Source organism: Talpa europaea, assembly GCF_964194135.1.
Source record: "Talpa europaea genome assembly, chromosome: 15".
Taxonomy (NCBI): domain Eukaryota; kingdom Metazoa; phylum Chordata; class Mammalia; order Eulipotyphla; family Talpidae; genus Talpa; species Talpa europaea.
In genome coordinates, this window is record NC_140083.1 from 76905701 (window position 1) to 76923595 (window position 17895).

Here is a 17895-nt window from a genome sequence, read left to right on the forward strand (position 1 = left end):
CCTGTTATGTGCAAACCTGACATTCTTTGCATATGTTCATATATATTCATTCAAATTCTGTTCAAGATATCTCAATGTTAATTAATGTTATATTACTTATATGGCTAAATTTATCTCATGGCAGTCTGAGTAGGATTTCTCATTCACTTGAATAGGATTCTTAAGTTCAGGAAACTTCACAGCAAGAAAATAAATCAATCTCCCAAGAAAAATTCCTTTAAAAGAAAACCAGGTGTTTTTAGTAATATGATCTCTGAACAGCTATATTGAGACAAACATAAAACGCTTTATGTACATATTCTGTCTTATAAAAAAGTATATTATTGATTATGGAGTCATGGATTTATATGGTTTAATAACACTTTCAGATTTTAAGTTATTAGAATCTTACTTTTATCTTTGAATCTGTTAGGTTTTACCTAATGTCAATTTTCTAGTTAACCAGAGCTTAGTTTTCTACACATCTCAAAAATGTGAAGATTACTATATGAGTTCATGTATTTCTTTCTTTTTTTTTTTTCCCCAGCATGGCAGAGGTTCTAGCTTGTTTTGTTGTCGTTAGAAAAGTTAAAAAACTTTTAAAACACAATTATCATTGCCAAAAAAATAAAGAGAGAGAGAGAAACAGACAGAACCAAGGAAATGGGATACCATTTGACAGTTCTGTGGCAAGTGTGTCTGGGATTCATGTTGGGCTCATTTTAAAAAACAAAATCTGCTAGTTCTGTCCGTGGAAAAGACTAGAAAGAATGACTCCAGTAGCAATAAACACTCTTTAACACTTACATCTTGGTTTCTGTACCACTGCCTACCAAAAAGAACCAGATCTTCTAGGAGAAATAGCCAATTTCATGTTGTATGGTAAGATAAGAAATGAAAATTATAAGGGTTGGAAAGGAAGAAAGAAAACTTTATTTTTAGACAGTGTAATGATCCACATAGAAAAACCAGGAAAGCAACAAATTATTAGGAATAATAAGAGTTTATTAAAGTGGCTGGACATAAAATGTTATATAAAAATAAAATCATACACAATTACTATAAGTTGTGTATTTTTAATCTCAAAAATATAAACTGTTAGGAATAAATCTGACAAAAATTTTGGTATCTGTTTTAAAGTGCAATTTGGTATTTTCTAATTAAATTATAGATATCCTACTATTCAGAAATTGTACTAGTGCTTATATTTGATAGAGATGTTCTTTTGCTGCTTACATAAGACCCTTTTTCCCCCCATTGGTAACAATGTGTTGAACTTTCTTTTAGACACTGAGGATTAGTGCAAATAAGCATAGAAATGTTCATTAGTGAATTTTTCATAATATCCAAACTTTAGAAACAATATACATATCTACCAGTAAGAGAATGAATAAGTGGGCTACCTTCATACAATAAAAATACTATATAACAGTTAAAATAAATAAATGAGATATATTTTTCAAAATGAAAAAAACCATGTGAAGAAAGCAAATTGAACATAGACATATACAATATAATATTCATGCAATGCAAAGCAATAGTGTATATTACCTGTGGATACTTACATCATGAAAGTATGAAAATATTGAAATAGCACTAAATTCAAGGTAGATATCTAGAGAGAAGGAATGGATTTATGAGGGACTTCATTAAAGCTTCATATGCACCTATTTTATTTTATTAAACTGGCTATGACATAATGGTGTTCATTATGTTTTGTGTGCCTGAAATAGTTTATAATAATTTACATTATCACTACAAGTTATCATTACAGCATTATACAATTAAATGCTATAAGTATAAATGTTTCCAAAAATGCTATATAAAAACCTAAGTCGTTGATGATTCATTAAATTTTCTTTCTCTATAATATGCTAAAAAATGAGGAAATGTTGATACTAAATTAATACCTAGTACCTAAATTAAACCATCCTTTCTTGAAATAAAATCCAGCACATTTCTAGAAATGATCTGCTTTTCTAAGTTTTGAAATTAATTTTTTATGTTGTTATCACTTATCTGTAAGTCATTCCCAAGAGATGGCTGTATGTACTCTCACTGGTAGTAAACAGTGATACCTGTTGTTAGAAATAAAATGTTATTCTTTCTGTTATTCTTTGTAATGGGCTCAGCTAAGTGACACCTACTGATGTAGAATTAAATGACCCTGTTATCTTTTCCAGATAAATGCTGTGCGTGCTATAGTTCCCAATAAAAGCAATAATGAAATCATCCTGGTTTTGCAGCACTATGATAACTGTGTGGATAAAACAGTACAAGCATTCATGGAAGGTAATTCTAACCCAGTTTTTCAATAGGTTTAATTAAGTAGAAGTTGCTTCAAACTTTTATAACATTCACTCAGCAACCTGGTGTTTCATAGATGATACAGGAAATCCCATGATAACGTGTATTCCTAAGCTTTATGATATCTGGAATATGAGACAAGCGGAGAAAACTCTTTTTGAGTCATAATAGTCTGATTGGTATATAAGAAGAAATTGTGTGGCCAGTGGTGTTAGGGACTTGACTGGATTTGGATTGAGTAAGAATTTAAGAAACTTCTAATGACAGAGCAGTGATTCAGAGCTCCAAACTACAGATGGCAAATTTAAAGACTCAACATTCTCTTCCAGGCTCAAATATGATTTAGCTTTCCTCCAGTGAGTGAGTCAAGTGTATGGGTTTGAGTTTCCTTATATAATATATAGAAGAGTGGAGGGCTTAGTCAATCTTTAGGTTTATAGATTTGAGGAGTATTTTACAAATGTTTTCCACATAATTCGTTTGAGAGAAACTTTACCTGAAGCTTTTTTGTCATTGAACAGTGAAGTCAGATTAAGTCTCTGATTATACGTTTCTAAATTTGCCAGTATAGAATGAACAGGTCCTAGTATACTGTAAGGTTTTCCTTTATCATCTGTTTTCTTTATAATATTGGTATTTGGATGTAGGATGGTGTAAAGCTCTCTCTAAAACGGTATCGCCAAAGTTGTGTGTAACTTGGAGGAGGGAGGTGGGGAGGAAAGGGGATGGTATACTTGGGCTACAACCGGTCATCTTTGTATTTGGTTTAGGCTGTATCAATTTTTTAAAGCTTCAAAATGGTCACACTATATTATATTAGTTTCTTCGTAGAAGAACTCACTGAGGAGATTACATGGAGAAGGGGGATCTAAATGGGCAGGCTTCCTTTAGAAGGAAAGCATGATATAATAACCTTATATTATCTCAGAGACTTGCTCCTTAACTTTTCCTATAAGGAACTTTGGAAGTTCTCCAGCAATTACAAAATGCAGGGACCCTAATTCCTGTTTGATACCATGTATGTGATAGGAGAGGAAATTTGTAATTGGTTTCTCTTTTCAGGTAGTGCCAATGAAGTACTCAAAGAATGGACAGTAACAGGCAAGAAAAAGGTAAAAATGAAATTAAATTTAAAACTCTGAATTGATAATTACATCATAAAGAAATTAGGTTCTGCAAAAAAAATTTGAAAGAAGATTTACATATGCATATTAGTTTACATGATTCAAAAAAGTCTTCTGTGCCCTGAAACACAGCCATGTACATAGAGTACCCACACAATCTGTTCTGTGTGGTTTCAAGACAGGAAACAAGAACTTTGTCACAGTGTAGTTGCTGAGGAGATAGTAATATTAGGCAGGGATAAAACAAGAGAAGCTCTCTGGGACAGTCAGGCTTCACTAGAGAGAATGATCTGGTCCAGTGATTTCTAACACCATTCTTAACACAGTTCAGTTAAAATAATCCACATTTTTAATTCAGGCAACTGTATTGTAATTTCAGTTATTAATAAGCTTTGATTTAAAGCATAAAGAGGGACTTTGCTACTATTAGCTCTGCAGAGGGATCTGGTACTCTAATTTAGAAAAGTAGAAAGCACTTTAATTGTGGAGTCAGGTGAGAACTGGATTTATATCCTGTTCTACTGCATGTTGGCTTGTGTCTTGGGTAATTGTTTAACCTGCGTGTGCCTTGTAATACTAACAAATAGAAGTACCTAATACAATGTCTAACACATTAATTCTCATTCCTTTCTTATCTACTAACGTCAAAATGCTGTCCTCAGTAGATAATAGCTAGTCTCAGTGCTTCCCTCAGATTTACTCTAAATCTAGCTATGTCAGTAAATGCTTAAAGTATTTAATCATGTGTCTCTGTGAGATCTCTTTGGGATGTTGGATGTTCTAGATGCTGGAGTTCTACACTGCTTTCTAGATGACTCTAAATCCACTTCATTAGGAATTCTGTCAGTCCTGACCAAACCAGTCTTGGCTTCAGTCACCCTGAGAATTTTTTCAAAGGAGAACCTAATATTTACTATAGATTCTCCTGAAGCTCTCCATAGCTGTAGGTTTGAAAGTTTGATTAATTTCTTTCCATTACTTTCACTCAACATAAATAGCTATGTATGCTATGCAGGCCACCAGTATATTAATCTATGAACCCAGAATTATAAATTATTAATAATGTAAGGTACATATCAAGCTGGAAAATTATTTGTTGGGGCACAAAAATTTCTTAAAATTTAGAGGAAAAAATGCCTCCATTTCAGTTACATTTTCATTTGGGCAGTTTCAAATACCCAATTCATCTGGTTAACTGTTCAATAGAATGTCACCATGAGCAGTAACTGGGGTAGTTGTTATAGTCATGGCATAGTGGTATGAAAACTTAGCCAATTTACATGGAGAAGTAATTAATATAAAAAACAATGAGAGCTGTGGGAGGAGAAAATTATATCTAGAGTCCTGTCAGAGATGGCCCCAGAGAGGGTTTTGGGGAATGTTGATTCAGTCATGTCAGTCTAGCCTTGGGAATAGAATTGCTAGTAGAACTGTGAGTTGACAAGAATTAAAAAGTAAAGGACTTTTTTGTATGTTTTAATTTTACTACCTCAGTAAGTAAGATATTCATGTGGCTCAAAGTTCCAAAAATGTTAATGCGCTGAAATGTTTTTATTCCATCCCTGTTCCTTAGCCATTTGGTTCTCCACCCCAGAAGTAAATACTGTTATTTCTTATGTAACTTCCAGGATATTTTATGCATTTACAAGCAAATATAAATATATAGTCTCTGCTCTTTTTTAATGTAATGTATTTTAGAGCTTGTTTTATGTCAATAAAAAAAAGTGGTTTATTGTTTTTTGTATATATATATAGTCATCCTACTGTTTGGATGTACCGTAATTTATTTAACCAGTTCTTTATTGATCAGCATTTGGATTGTTTTTCCTATCCTTTGCTGTTCTTAACAATACTTCAATGAATAGCCTTATATATATTCAATTTTACACGTCAGTATTTGTTTAGGACAGATTCCTAGAAGTGGAACAGTTGAATCAAAGGATGTGTGCATTTGTAATTTTGATAAGTATCACTGGATTGCCATACACAGTACCACTCTTACTCATACAGGTGATACAGGAGAATGCCTGTTTTTTCTCTATATTCAACCCTGTCCATCCTATGTGTTACAAAACTTTTTGATCTTTGTTCATCTAGTAGATAAGAAATGATACTGAAGTACATTATATATTTTTCTCAATTTTTTTCACATAAAATTTATGATCTTCACTGTTTTTAAGGGTACAGTTTAATGGTATTAAATATATTCATAATGCTGTACCACCATACATCTCCAGGATTCTTACTAATTTTATACCCATTAAACAGTAACTCCCCATTATCCTTTCCCCCCAGTCCCTGACAATAACGATTCTACTTTATGTCTCTGTGAATTTGACTACTTCATCTAAGTGAAATCATCCAGTGTTTGTCATTCTGTTACTGTCAGAGTTATCCATCAGTGGATAGTTTTGAGTTTTAGCTATTTAGCTGCTATGAACATGGGTATACCAATATCTTTTTGAGGCCCTACTTTCAATTCATGTGGGTATATGTCCAAAAGAGAAAATGCTGTATCTTCTGGTAATTCTAGTTTTAATTTTTTTTTAAGAACTGCCATATTGTTTTCCATAGCAAATGTACTCTTTTCCATCTTCCATGAGAGTTCCAATTTCTCCAAATCCTCCACAGCCAATAAAGTGCTGGTTGCTTTCTCTTTTGTTCATAGCAGCCTTCCTAATGAATATGAGGTGGTATCTCATTATTTTGATTTTCTTTTCTCTAATGATTAGTGATTTCAACATTTTTCATGTTTTTGTTGACTATTTGTACACATTAAAAAATTTTTGGGGGGATAGATGTGTGTTTATTTCATCACTATCCTTTATACCCTTTTGACCCTTTTACCCTCCCCCCTCTTAACCTCAGTAGTCTCACTTCCTTTATTAGTATTCTTTTTTTTCCCCAGAGAGATTCTTCTTCCTCTTTTTAATTGAGAGTTTACAACAGTAAGTTCCAAGAGTACTTTTTCTCACCATGCCCACCACTAAATATCTAGTCATCCATCACCAGCCAGCTGGCCCATGCTGTCATCACCATCCCCTTCCTTTGCTCTGGTAACCACCATTCTGTTGTCAGAGCTGAAGGTATTGTTTTTGTTTTCTTTATATTCCACAAATGAGTGAAATCATTGTGGTATTTGTCTTTCTCCTTCTGATTTATTTCACTCAGCATAATTTCCTCAAGGTCCATCCATGCTGTCAAAAATGGCAAGATTTCATCTTTTTCTTTACTGTCTGAGTGTAGTATTTCATCGTGTATATATGCCATATCTTTATCCATTGATTCATCGTTGGACACGTATCCATATCTTGACTGTTATGAATAGAGCTGCAATAAATACAGGAATGCATATATCTTTTAGATAAGAGTTAGTGTTTTCATATTCTTCATGTAACTATCCAGAAGTGGGGTTACTAAGTGGTAGTTCTAATTTTAATAATTGTTTTCATACTGGCTGTGCCAGTTTACATTCCCTTCAGCAGTGCACGAGGGTTCCTTTTTCTCCTAATCTTCACCAACTTTTATTATTTCTTGACTCTTTTTTGATACAGCCATTTTTTACCTGTGTGAGGTGAAATACCATTGTGGTTTTGATTTGCTTTTTGCTAATGGTAAGCCACATGGAAGGTCTTTTCATGTATTTGTTGGCTATCTGTATATCTTCTGTGGTGAAATGCCTTTTTAATTCTTCTGCCCATTTTTTAATCAGGTTTTTTTTTTGGTTGGTCATGAGTTTTTTTTTTTTTTTTTTTAAAGATTTATTTATTTATCATACAAGAGCTGGGGTACAGGCCAGAGGTGTGGGAGATGAGAGGATTCATCAGAGATGGAGTGGGGAACAGAACAGGCAGATCCACCAAGGTACACTGCTGAGGGGAGCAGTGGGCGAGTCAGGAGAGCTCTGCTGCGCCACATGGGTTGCTCCCTGGCTGGCCAGGGATCGAACTTGTGCTGCAGAGGCTACGGACAGCTTCACAGGCTGCATCTTAACCACTTGTGCCACCAGGGAGGCGGTCATGAGTTTTCAATAAACATTTTCCTTTGTTAAATGTTCCACTGTGTAAACAGCCAATATTTATCTTTGTCTTCTGACTTGCTTTATTGCACATAATTCCTTCAAACGCCTTCCATTTTGCTGTAAAAGGCAACATTCTGCTTTTACTTATGGCTAAAAAAATATCCTATTGTGTGGATATACTGTATCTTAATCCAGTCCTCTGTCAGTGGGCACTTAGGTTATTTCCATGTCCTAACTAGCTTTTTTTCCCCCTCAGGAAAGGGGCTCAGAAGAGGTGAGCCTGTAATAGTCTTTACTCTGCCACCATCTTGCTCTCTTCCCCTCCATTGTGTTTTTTAATTGCCATTTCTTTGTGTCTTCTATTTTAGTTTGTGGTTTTTTAGTTTTTCCTTACATAGGTCCTTCACCTCTTTTGTTAAGGTTACTCCTGAGTATTTAATTTGTTTTGATGCAATTATAAATGAGATTGTTTTCTTGATTTCTTCATTTTCTACCTCATTGTTTGCGTATTGGAAGGCAACTGACTTTACATATTGATTTTGTAACTGCTGCTTTCTCAACTGATACAGTATTTCAATTAGTTTTTTAGTGGACTCTTTAGCTCTTCTATATATATTATCATGTAATCTGCAAATGATAACTATTTCTTGTTTCCCAACTTGGATTCCTTTTATATCCTTCTCTTGCCTAATTGCTCTATCTAGTAGTTCTTTTTTTTTTTTTTTTAAAGATTTATTTATTTATGCATACAAGAACTGGGGTACAGGCCAGAGGTGTGGTGGGTGAGAGGATTCACCAGAGATAGAGTGGAAAACAGAACAGGCAGACTGACTGAAACAAACTGCTGAGGGGAACAGCGGGAGAGGTCTGCTTCACCATGTGGGTTGATCCCTGGCTGGGGATCGAACTCGTGCTGCAGTGGCTGTGGTCAGCTTCATAGGTTGGGTCTTAGCCCCTTGCCCCACCAGGGAGGCCCTGTATCTAGTACTTCTAATACTATGTTGAATAGTAGTCATGAAAGTGATCATCCTTGTCTTATATCAGATCTTAGTGAAAAAACCTTCAATTTTTCACCATTGAGAATGATGTTAGCTGTGGGTTTGTCATCTATAACCTTTATTTTGTTGAGGTATGTCTGTCCACAGTTTTTTTGAAGATTTTTTATCACAAATGGATTTGAATCTCATCAAATGCTTTCTTGCCATCTATTGATAAGCTTATGTGACTTTTGTCTTTCCTTTTATTGATATAGTGCATTGCATTGATTGATTTTCTGATATTGAACCATCTGTGTGCCCCTGGAATAAATCCCTCTTGGTCATATTGTATGATCCTTTTAATGCATTGTTGAATTTGGTTTAATGAGATTTTGATGAAGATGTGCATTAGAGAAATTGTAGTTTTCTTTGTGTTATGGTGTCTTTGTCTGGTTTTGGTATTAGGGTGCATGTTGGTCCACTTTATGTTGTCATGGGCTAATATGTCCTGCAGGTTTTGTTTATTTTCTTCAGTTTTTTTCTTTCTGTTGCTGAGTTACAGTTATTTCCATTGTTCTATCTTCAAGTTCACTTATTCTTTTTTCTGCCTGTGCAATCTACCATTGAATCCTTCATGAATTTTTCTCTCAGTTATTGAACTTTTCTGTTTCAAAATTTCCTTTTTCTTTTTAGTTTTTTTTTTCTTTCTATTGATATGTCCATTTTGTTCTTCATTTTCTTCATCCTTGTCTTCCTTTAATTCTTTGATTACAATGATTAAAGTTTCAATGTATCTGCCATCAGGTCTTTTTCAAGGGACAGTTTCTGTTGATTCATTTTTGTATTGTTTTGAATGAACCGTTTCTTTGTGTACCTTCTGATTTTTTTTGTTGTTGTTGAAAACTGGACATTTGAATGGTGGTAAATCTGGAAATCATATTCTCCCCCTTTAGGTTTGCTGAAGTTTTTTTTTATTATTATTATTTATTGCTTTCCCCTGTTTGTTTTTGGATTATTTTAAGCTCTCTCTGCCATGGGCATATCTGAGGTGTAAACTTGAGATCACAGCTCTTTTGAGCCTTACCTGGGCACATGTGGTCTCTTTGAGATTTTCCCTGTATAAGGTCTTGTATTTGAAAGTACTAGTCTTTAATATTTGGATCCCAAAATGGAAAAAAAAGGACAAAAATGAAGTGTGGGGGAGGAGATTATCCCTTTAATTCCTCCTGAAAGTCACTTCGGCCAAAAGGGGAAGGGCTTATATCAATGGCTGCCTGTCTCTCTCTCTCTACCTTTGTGATCAGATGCAACAATCAGTGATCTTAACACAGATCCCTGGTATTGGACATAGGGTTCCTTTTGCCTACTCCGGCATACATAAGCTGTGATAGCTGCCTGTCCCTCACTGAGGGGGCAGTTAGTGTAAGAGGTGGGAGGCTGCTACTGTGCTAAGAAATGAAATTGACCAAAATTAACCACATATTACCATCTAAGTATTCCCCTGGAAACTACAAATCTTCAGTAGATTCCAGCCTTCCAAAATAGTTACTTTAGACAGATTTTGCTGTTGTACTCATCATCTGGGTAGAGAGACAGATTCCTGACGCTTCTCTGTCATCCCAGAATCCTGTGTAGTACAGTTTTAGTTTATGTCTCGTATAAGACAAAGGCTGCATTTAACTTGGTACTATACTTTTTTTTTTCTATTGCGTTATTCTGTATTTTTTCTTAGAACTCTATATATTTAGCTTGTTATATATGTTACATATATTTTTTTACATTTAGTAATTTAACTTTTGGTTTTGCTTATGGTAGATTTTGCTGTGGATAAATGTATTTGTGTGTTCTAGTTTATCCAAAGCATTTTATACATGATTATTTTAGTCAGTAATTCAAGCTATTAAAAAATGTCTTCAACTTCTAGAAGAGTGTATGAGAAATTAATAACATCAGTTGCCTTTTGGTTTTGGGGGATCTTCTTTTTCTTTTCTTTCAAATCTTTTATAACCATTAGAACAAAAAGAAGAAAAGCAAACCAAAACCTGCAGCAGAAGCAAGTAACAGTATCCCAGATTCCAGTAAATCGGTTTCCTTTCAAGAAGAGCAGTCTGCACCTTCTTCAGAGAGGGGTGGTGTTAATGGTTATCATGTCAATGGTGCCATCAATGACACTGAGTCTGTAGACTCATTCAGTGAAGGTATGGAGACACTTTCAATAGATGCCAGAGAATTGGAGGATCCAGAGTCTGCCATGCCAGATATGCTGGATAGAACAGGTGAGTTTATTAACAGATCTTTGAAAAGTTGCATTCAGTTGAAAAATATAGGGACTTCCTGGATGAGAAGTCAATCAATAAATTAAATCTAATTAGTCTTTTATTTTTCAGTTTTGTTCTCTTAGGTGAGTCACATTTTGCAATTATCAAAGGCCTGGAAATATAAATCTTATTTCATTGTCTTATATATTTGTTGTCTAGATCACTAGTCCCTTTGTTCTTAGAGACTAGAGAGGGTGATCTTAAGATGTTTTCTTTAATTTCACACTTGAGGAAAATGATGATGGTGAGTCATTATTATTCTAAGACCCAACACAGTAAGGAATATATAATAATAACTATGCCATGGTTTCATTAGAAGTAGACTTGATTTTTATAGTCCCACATTTATTTTCTATAGAGTTGAGATTAATGTTAGTTGTATATTCAAATATCTTACACTTTTTGTTTTACTACTTTGTAGAGAAATTGGGAAGATATTGGGAATATCTCCTTTAAAATCGTTTTTAAATTGCTTGTTAATCTGGTTCCCCTTGCTCTGTTTCGGCTGGCTTTCACATAATGCCTGTGTTACATGAACTATATCATCTATTTTGGATCTTCTTTCATTGATTATTTTTGCATACACACAAAGACTTATAGAAAAATATAGCCCCTGCACTGCCCTCAAATAAACCAATGATAGTCATTTCCATTTTTCCCTGAGCTAGCTTTCTTCTCTTTTCTAGCTTTTTACCCTTTCCGTGCCCTAATGTTTTAAAAGCTCTTCTTTTCGGGCCTCCCTGGTGGTGCAGCGCTTGAGCGCTTGGCTGCGAAGCTGCCCACAGCCTCTGCAGTGCCGGTTCGATCCCCGACCACTGGCAACGGTCCCACATGGTGCGGCATGGTGCGGCAGACTTCTCCTGCCGCACCCGCCCGCTGCTCCCCTCAGCAGTGTACTTTAGTCGATCTGCCTGTTATGTTCCCCGCTCTGTCTCTGGTGAATCCTCTCACCCCCCACACCTCTGGCCTGTACCCCCATTCTTGTATGCATAAATAAATAAATCTTTTAAAAAAAATAAAAGCTCTTCTTTTCCTGGGATAGGAGAAAACTCTTTTTTACACAACATAATGTACAGAAGTTATCAGAAGCTGGTGATTTTGTCTGTCTTCATTTTCCCAGAGCTACCAGAAAGCTACCAAGGTACAGAGAATGAACTAAGCTATCTAGGGAGGAGTTAACACAGAATTCTTCATTAAAGATGCCAGTGTTAAGTCAGACACTACTAATAGATTCATCCAAGGTTTTGCTCTTTGGTCTATTTGTCAGCTGCTTTGTTCACACCTTTTTCTTTTCTTTTTTTAAGATTTATTTATTTATGCATACAAGAACTGGGGTACAGGCCAGAGGTGGAGGGTGAGAGGATTCACCAGAGACAGAGTGGGAACCAGAACAGGCAGACTGACTGAAGTACACTCCTGAGGGGAGCAGCAGACGAGTCAGGAAAGGTCTGCTGTGCCATGTGGGCAGCTCCCTGGCCGGGGATCGAACTCATGCTGCAGTGGCTGCGGACAGCTTCATAGGTTGCATCTTACCCTCTTGCACCACCAGGGAGGCCCTGTTCACACCTTTTTAATAGGCATCTTTTTGCCTAAAACAGTTTTACCTTTTTGTATGTATGTATACTGCGTGATTAATTTACCTCTAAAATACTGTTGTTGTCTTTCATTGAACAGGGTCCGTGTTGGAGAATGGTGTCTCTGATTATGAGTCCAAGGCTTTGACTATGCATTCTACTCAGAATTCTCAACAAAATAGGAATGCTGGCAAATCTTCCTCAAGACCTAATACAGGGCCTCAGTTTTCAAATCTGGGCATGGAAGATGTTCCACTCTCCTCTACCAACAAAAAACTAGGTAAATCAGAGGCTATCTTCAAGAGAAATTTAAAAACTATATTTTTGGCTAAAGATAAAATTATCCCTTTTTTCCCCATAGATAAGGTTGCAGAAGAACAATTCTTTGTTGAATTATTTATTCAATATGAGCTGAATTTAATTAGTGAAGCTCATTTTCACCTCTCTAACGTAACTCTCAGCGTAGTACAGAAAAGCAAGTCTGAGACTATTAAACAAAAAGTTACAAGGGCTGAAAGCGTTTACTAGATTTTAAAAGAAATCCAGTTGAGATGAGGGAGAATAATAAGTAAAAAATTGTAAGTAAGTAAAAAATTGAAATAAGTAAAAAATTTATGTTGATACATTATAAACTTTGAATTTGTTACTCCAGCTATTAATTGTACATATAATTTTGATGTTGGTGGATATAGAAAGGTTGATAGAAGTCTTCAAAACTAGTTAAAATGTATTAGAGTAAGTGAATGTATTTAATCTCTGGAAAAATTGGATTACCCACATATAATACTTCAAACTCAAATTCTACTACAGAGAGAAATCCTTATCAATTTTGTAATGTCTATATGGTAAGTTAAATTCTACTAAATCTTGTCATTTACTGAGTTTTGAATACCTAATAGGTTGGGGTTTTTTTTTTTTTTTTGGTCTTTTTTCATGTTTCTTTTCATTTTGGATGGTTTCTAAAATCGCTTTTTACAACTTTAATCTTTTTAAAACTTTTTTTTTATTAATGAAGTTCTATTTTATATTCTTGTTAATATTTTGACAATATAAGATTTCTCTGCTCATGAGTGGTCACTACAGCTGTCCCACTACCAGAGCACCCATAGTCCTCTGCCAAACTCTGTTGTGCTACCTCTGCCCCCAGATTTCACCTCTCCCCCTTCCAAAATTTATTTATTTATTTTTTTTTTTTAAAAGATTTATTTTTATTTATTTATTTATACAAGCACTGGGTGCAGTCAGAAGCGCGGGAGGGTGAGAGAATTCACCAGAGCCAGAGCGGGGAGCAGAGCAGGCAGAGGGACCGAAGTACACTGCTGAGGGGAGCAGCGGGCGGCAGGAGAGGGCTGCGCGCCATGTGGGACCCTCCTCCGGTGGCCGGGGAGCAGCCGGGGATCGAACTGGCGCCACAGAGGCTGCGGGCAGCTTCGCAACCCAGCGCTCAACCGCTGCGCCACCGGGGAGGTCCCCAAAATTTATTTTTTTTAACCATTTGAAATCTGATAATCCCATCCAATATATTTTTCATAGCTGACAATGTTTTTTTCATCTCTAGATTCATTTGGGATCTTTTAAAATATTTTCCATGTCTTTCCTTGACGTGCTTACACTTTCTCTACATTTTCAAACATAGTATCTGATTATATTTGTTTTTTTGATGTCCATATCTATGTGATTCCATGTGTCATTTCTGTATCAGTTTCTGTTAATTGATTTTACTCTTTATTGTGGATCATATTTTTCTGCCTCTTGTATGCCAGTATTTTTTTGTTGGGTTCCAGACTTTGTGGATATTGCTATTTTGTTTTTTTAAGATTTATTTATTTATGCTATTTATGCATACAAGAACTGAGGTATAGGCCAGAGGTGCAGGGGTGCAGAGACAGAGTGGGAACAGAACAGGCAGATCTACTGAAATACACTGCAGAAAGGAGCAGCAGGCAAAATAGGAGAGGTTTGCTGCGCCATGTGGGTAACTCCCTGGCCGGGGATTGAACTCTTGCTGCAGTAGTTTTGAATAGCTTCATGGTGCTAAGACTTTAACCCCTGCACCACCAGGGAGACCTCAGATTTTGCTTTGTTGATTACTAAGTATGTTTGTATTTCTTTAAATATTCTTGTGATTTATTCTGGGATCAAGTTACTTGGAAACAATTTGAAGCTTGCTTTTGAGCTTTTTTAGGTAGAACTGGAGCATCATTTAATTTAAAGCTAATTTACTTCATTACTGAGGCAGTACCATTCCAAGTGCTCTACCTGGTGCCCTGCTCTGACTATGTGAACATGAACTACTCTTGGCCTGGGTGAGCTCTGGACATTGTTCTCCTTGTTCCTGTCCAGTGTTTTGTCCAGTGTTTCTTTTTCACTCTTTCAGGTAATTTCTTCACACCAGTACACTCAGAATCCTCTGTAGCTCTCTGTACAACTCTCTCATCGTTGTGCTTCTCCCTCTTCTCCAGTACTCTGCCCTGAGCATTCTAGATACCTTGCCCTCCTTCCCCACCCCCGAATTCTCAACTCTGTCCCCTCAATTCAGAGAGACCTCCAGGCTCATTTAGGATATTTCTTCCTTACATTGCAGCCTGGAAACTCCTGAGGCAGTCACAGTTCTCACTTTTGTTTCTGTTTTGTCATGGGAAAAGTGCTGCCTATTGTCCATTGTCTGAAAGCCCTTATTTCATGTATTTTGTCTGTATGTTCAGTTGTTTAAGACAGGAGGGTAAATCCAGTTTCTGTAACTCTATCTTGGCCTGGATATTTATCTATGTTGAGGTGTTGCATGGACATTTTAAATTGATACATCGTTATGTAAAAAAGTCACTGTATGATTCAAATGTAACAATGCAGAATTAAATATGGAGGCATGTATGACCTTCTTTTTAGGAAGCTAAAGGACTTGTAATTTCAAATTTTTGTGCAGTTAAATCATAATGCAACCCCCCCCAAAAAAAAATCTATGAAAACATAGTTTTTTGTCAAGGTAGATGTAGGACTGTAGTAAGAATATAGGAAACATTTGTTATTTTACATGCTACACATTTGTTATTTTACATGCTTAGGTGTTCAGCACCAATTTTCAAGATACCTATGCTCCTTTTTTTTTTTTTAATTAATCCTTGATTTTTTTCCAAGGCTCCAATATTGAAAAATCTGTGAAAGACCTCCAGCGCTGCACAGTGTCTCTTGCACGGTATCGAGTTGTAGTTAAAGAAGAGATGGATGCTTCCATTAAGAAAATGAAACAAGCCTTTGCTGAATTGCAGAGCTGGTAAGTTAGATTGCATTTGATATCAGTAGCCCAAAAATGGTCACTTTCAAGATCATTCACCAAGTTCTTTAATTCCTAACTAAGAAAGAGACTTAAAAATCCAATGATATATTTATCTTTTTGCATTATTTTATGTATTTCGGTCATAGTGTTGGAATGAGTGATACAGAGAATTCACAGTACTTTAGAAACGGTCTTGAGGTTAGTAGTTTGGAAAGGGATAAATATTTGTAGAATAGATCATGTATCCTTATTTTAACCAAAAACCCGTAACCAGTTACATGGGATATTTTAAAATAAAATTATAAGGTAGAAAATATCTGTCTTTGCTTTTTTACCTCCTTTTACCTTTCTAATGCACCTCATCTTAATAGTCTCTTCTGTCCCCCATCATTAATCATTTGAAAGCAAAAAATTAAAATAAACTGTTCTGAACAATAACTGTGTGCTATGTAGGGGAAATACGGTTTGGTATAGTTAAAGAGGTTTGATGTTTTAAAAAAGTTGAATTATGGACTTCTCTGCCTGTTCAAGAGGGAACTATGCTATTTGTCAAATATATTTTATTATAGAATCTTTGGGGGGCATAAATGCATTCTAATATTTTGACTACTGGCGTACTGTAATTTTTAGATGTTAAGATGTCAACTGATAAGTCATAATTTCTTGAGGAGCTATTTGCATTTTCATAAGGGACTTTCTTGAAAATGAAAAAGCTGTAAGGACCACATTAAGTAAAATGATGGGAAGACAAGCTGCTAGATTGATGTTTAGGGATTTAGGCCTGTCTTCTCTGTTTATTTGCAAGACTTGCCGATATCTGAGGTATGAGAGGAAGTGTTCACGACTAGAGAGAACCAGCATCACTCTTCCTTGCAACATCCTTCCATTTTCTTACCATCTATGGACTTTCCTTAGGTCATTCTACCATGTCTCTGTTCACAGACACTTTGGTCACTTCATGCCACAACAGATAAGATATAGAGGAATGTGGGTTGCCTCAGTTCTCCTGGTCTCTGGAATTAAATTTAGAAAAAATGAATTAACGAAAATAAAGTCTCCAAAACAATTGCTGACCCTTTTATCATTTGCAAAGTGTGGTATATAGTGTAGGTTCATTAAATCACCAAAACGAAAAATCTACTAGTTTACGCATGCTTTCCTGTTTCAGGTTTCATAACTGGAACATAGTATCATATTTTCTGTTGTTCTTAAATACATTTTTGCTCTAGCCAGCTTATGCATTGTGTCAAAACTTAACATTCATATTTTCTCTCCCATATGTTAGTATCACCTTCCCAGCCTATTCGGATCTCTTATCTTTGTATTTTTCTAAATACAACTAATTTTTCCAAATTTGTCTTGTATTAAGCTCTAACATCTGAAAAATTTTCTAGGTAATGAATTTCTCCTCTTTCTAAACCCCTGGGAGGGAGGATCATGCCCTTTGTCCTAGATATCATCATATAAGATATTGTTAGGTTATTTGGAAAAGAATGAAAAGCTAAGAGTAAGTTATCACAACTTTGTCTCGATAAGCCTTTCATCTCCTTGATTGTTTAGCTCACTGATTACTTGACATAGGATCTGATTCCATTCAGAACCAGCCTGAACCAGGAAATCCAGCTCTAGGAGAGAAATTTGTGAATTCTTGTCAACTTGGAAACCAAGGACAAGTGAAAAGGTTTTCCTGCCTAGGAACTGTGTTTTAGGATTGATTAGCAGGGGTAGCAACCAGGTCAATTTAACTTGAGGGAAGAGATTACCTACTCTTTCCTGCTGGTATAAGCCCTTTTTCTGGCTGATTGGATTTTTAAACTACCTTATTTCAATGCCCTTTGTAGCTACTACTTCAAGATTTAATTGGCAGTTGAGCTAACTTTATTTGGCACCAAACCAGAGCTTTGAGTCACTTAGGAAACCATTTTTTGTGTGTATTGGTTGGTTATAGTAGAAAAGAAAAGAATAGCTATCTAAAAAATATGCAACAGTAAATATGCAACATATTATCCCTGATCGGACACTAGGGAAATTATACGAGTAACTGCTTTCACTTTGAGATCAAATGAAAGCTGACACACACCTGTGGGAAGGGCAGCTCAGAAGCTTTCCAGTGTATAAAACTTAAAATCTGTTCTCATTGGTGATTCAATTATAGACATCTCTAGGCCCAAGTTTACTTTTCTTAGTTAATAAAACTTGCCTGACATTAGTTGACTTGAGTTTGAGGCTATTAAGCAGCAAAATAACGAGTACAGCCTGAGCTGGAATGTAGAAACTGCTTTGGTGACTCATATAATGTGTTGGTGAAAAATAGTAACAAG

General features: G+C 35.6%; 1 protein-coding gene across 1 annotated transcript in view; it reads left to right on the plus strand.

The window, feature by feature from the left end:
* SPATS2 (spermatogenesis associated serine rich 2) overlaps window positions 1-17895 on the plus strand; it is a gene marked incomplete at both ends in the record, with an annotated part of 51046 nt that overhangs the window by 14288 nt on the left and 18863 nt on the right. The window contains 5 exons of the mRNA XM_084256338.1: window positions 2163-2271; window positions 3349-3398; window positions 10423-10684; window positions 12401-12580; window positions 15436-15571. Coding sequence (XP_084112464.1) covers window positions 2163-2271; window positions 3349-3398; window positions 10423-10684; window positions 12401-12580; window positions 15436-15571 — 737 coding nt within the window. The remainder of the gene's footprint in view (window positions 1-2162; window positions 2272-3348; window positions 3399-10422; window positions 10685-12400; window positions 12581-15435; window positions 15572-17895) is intronic.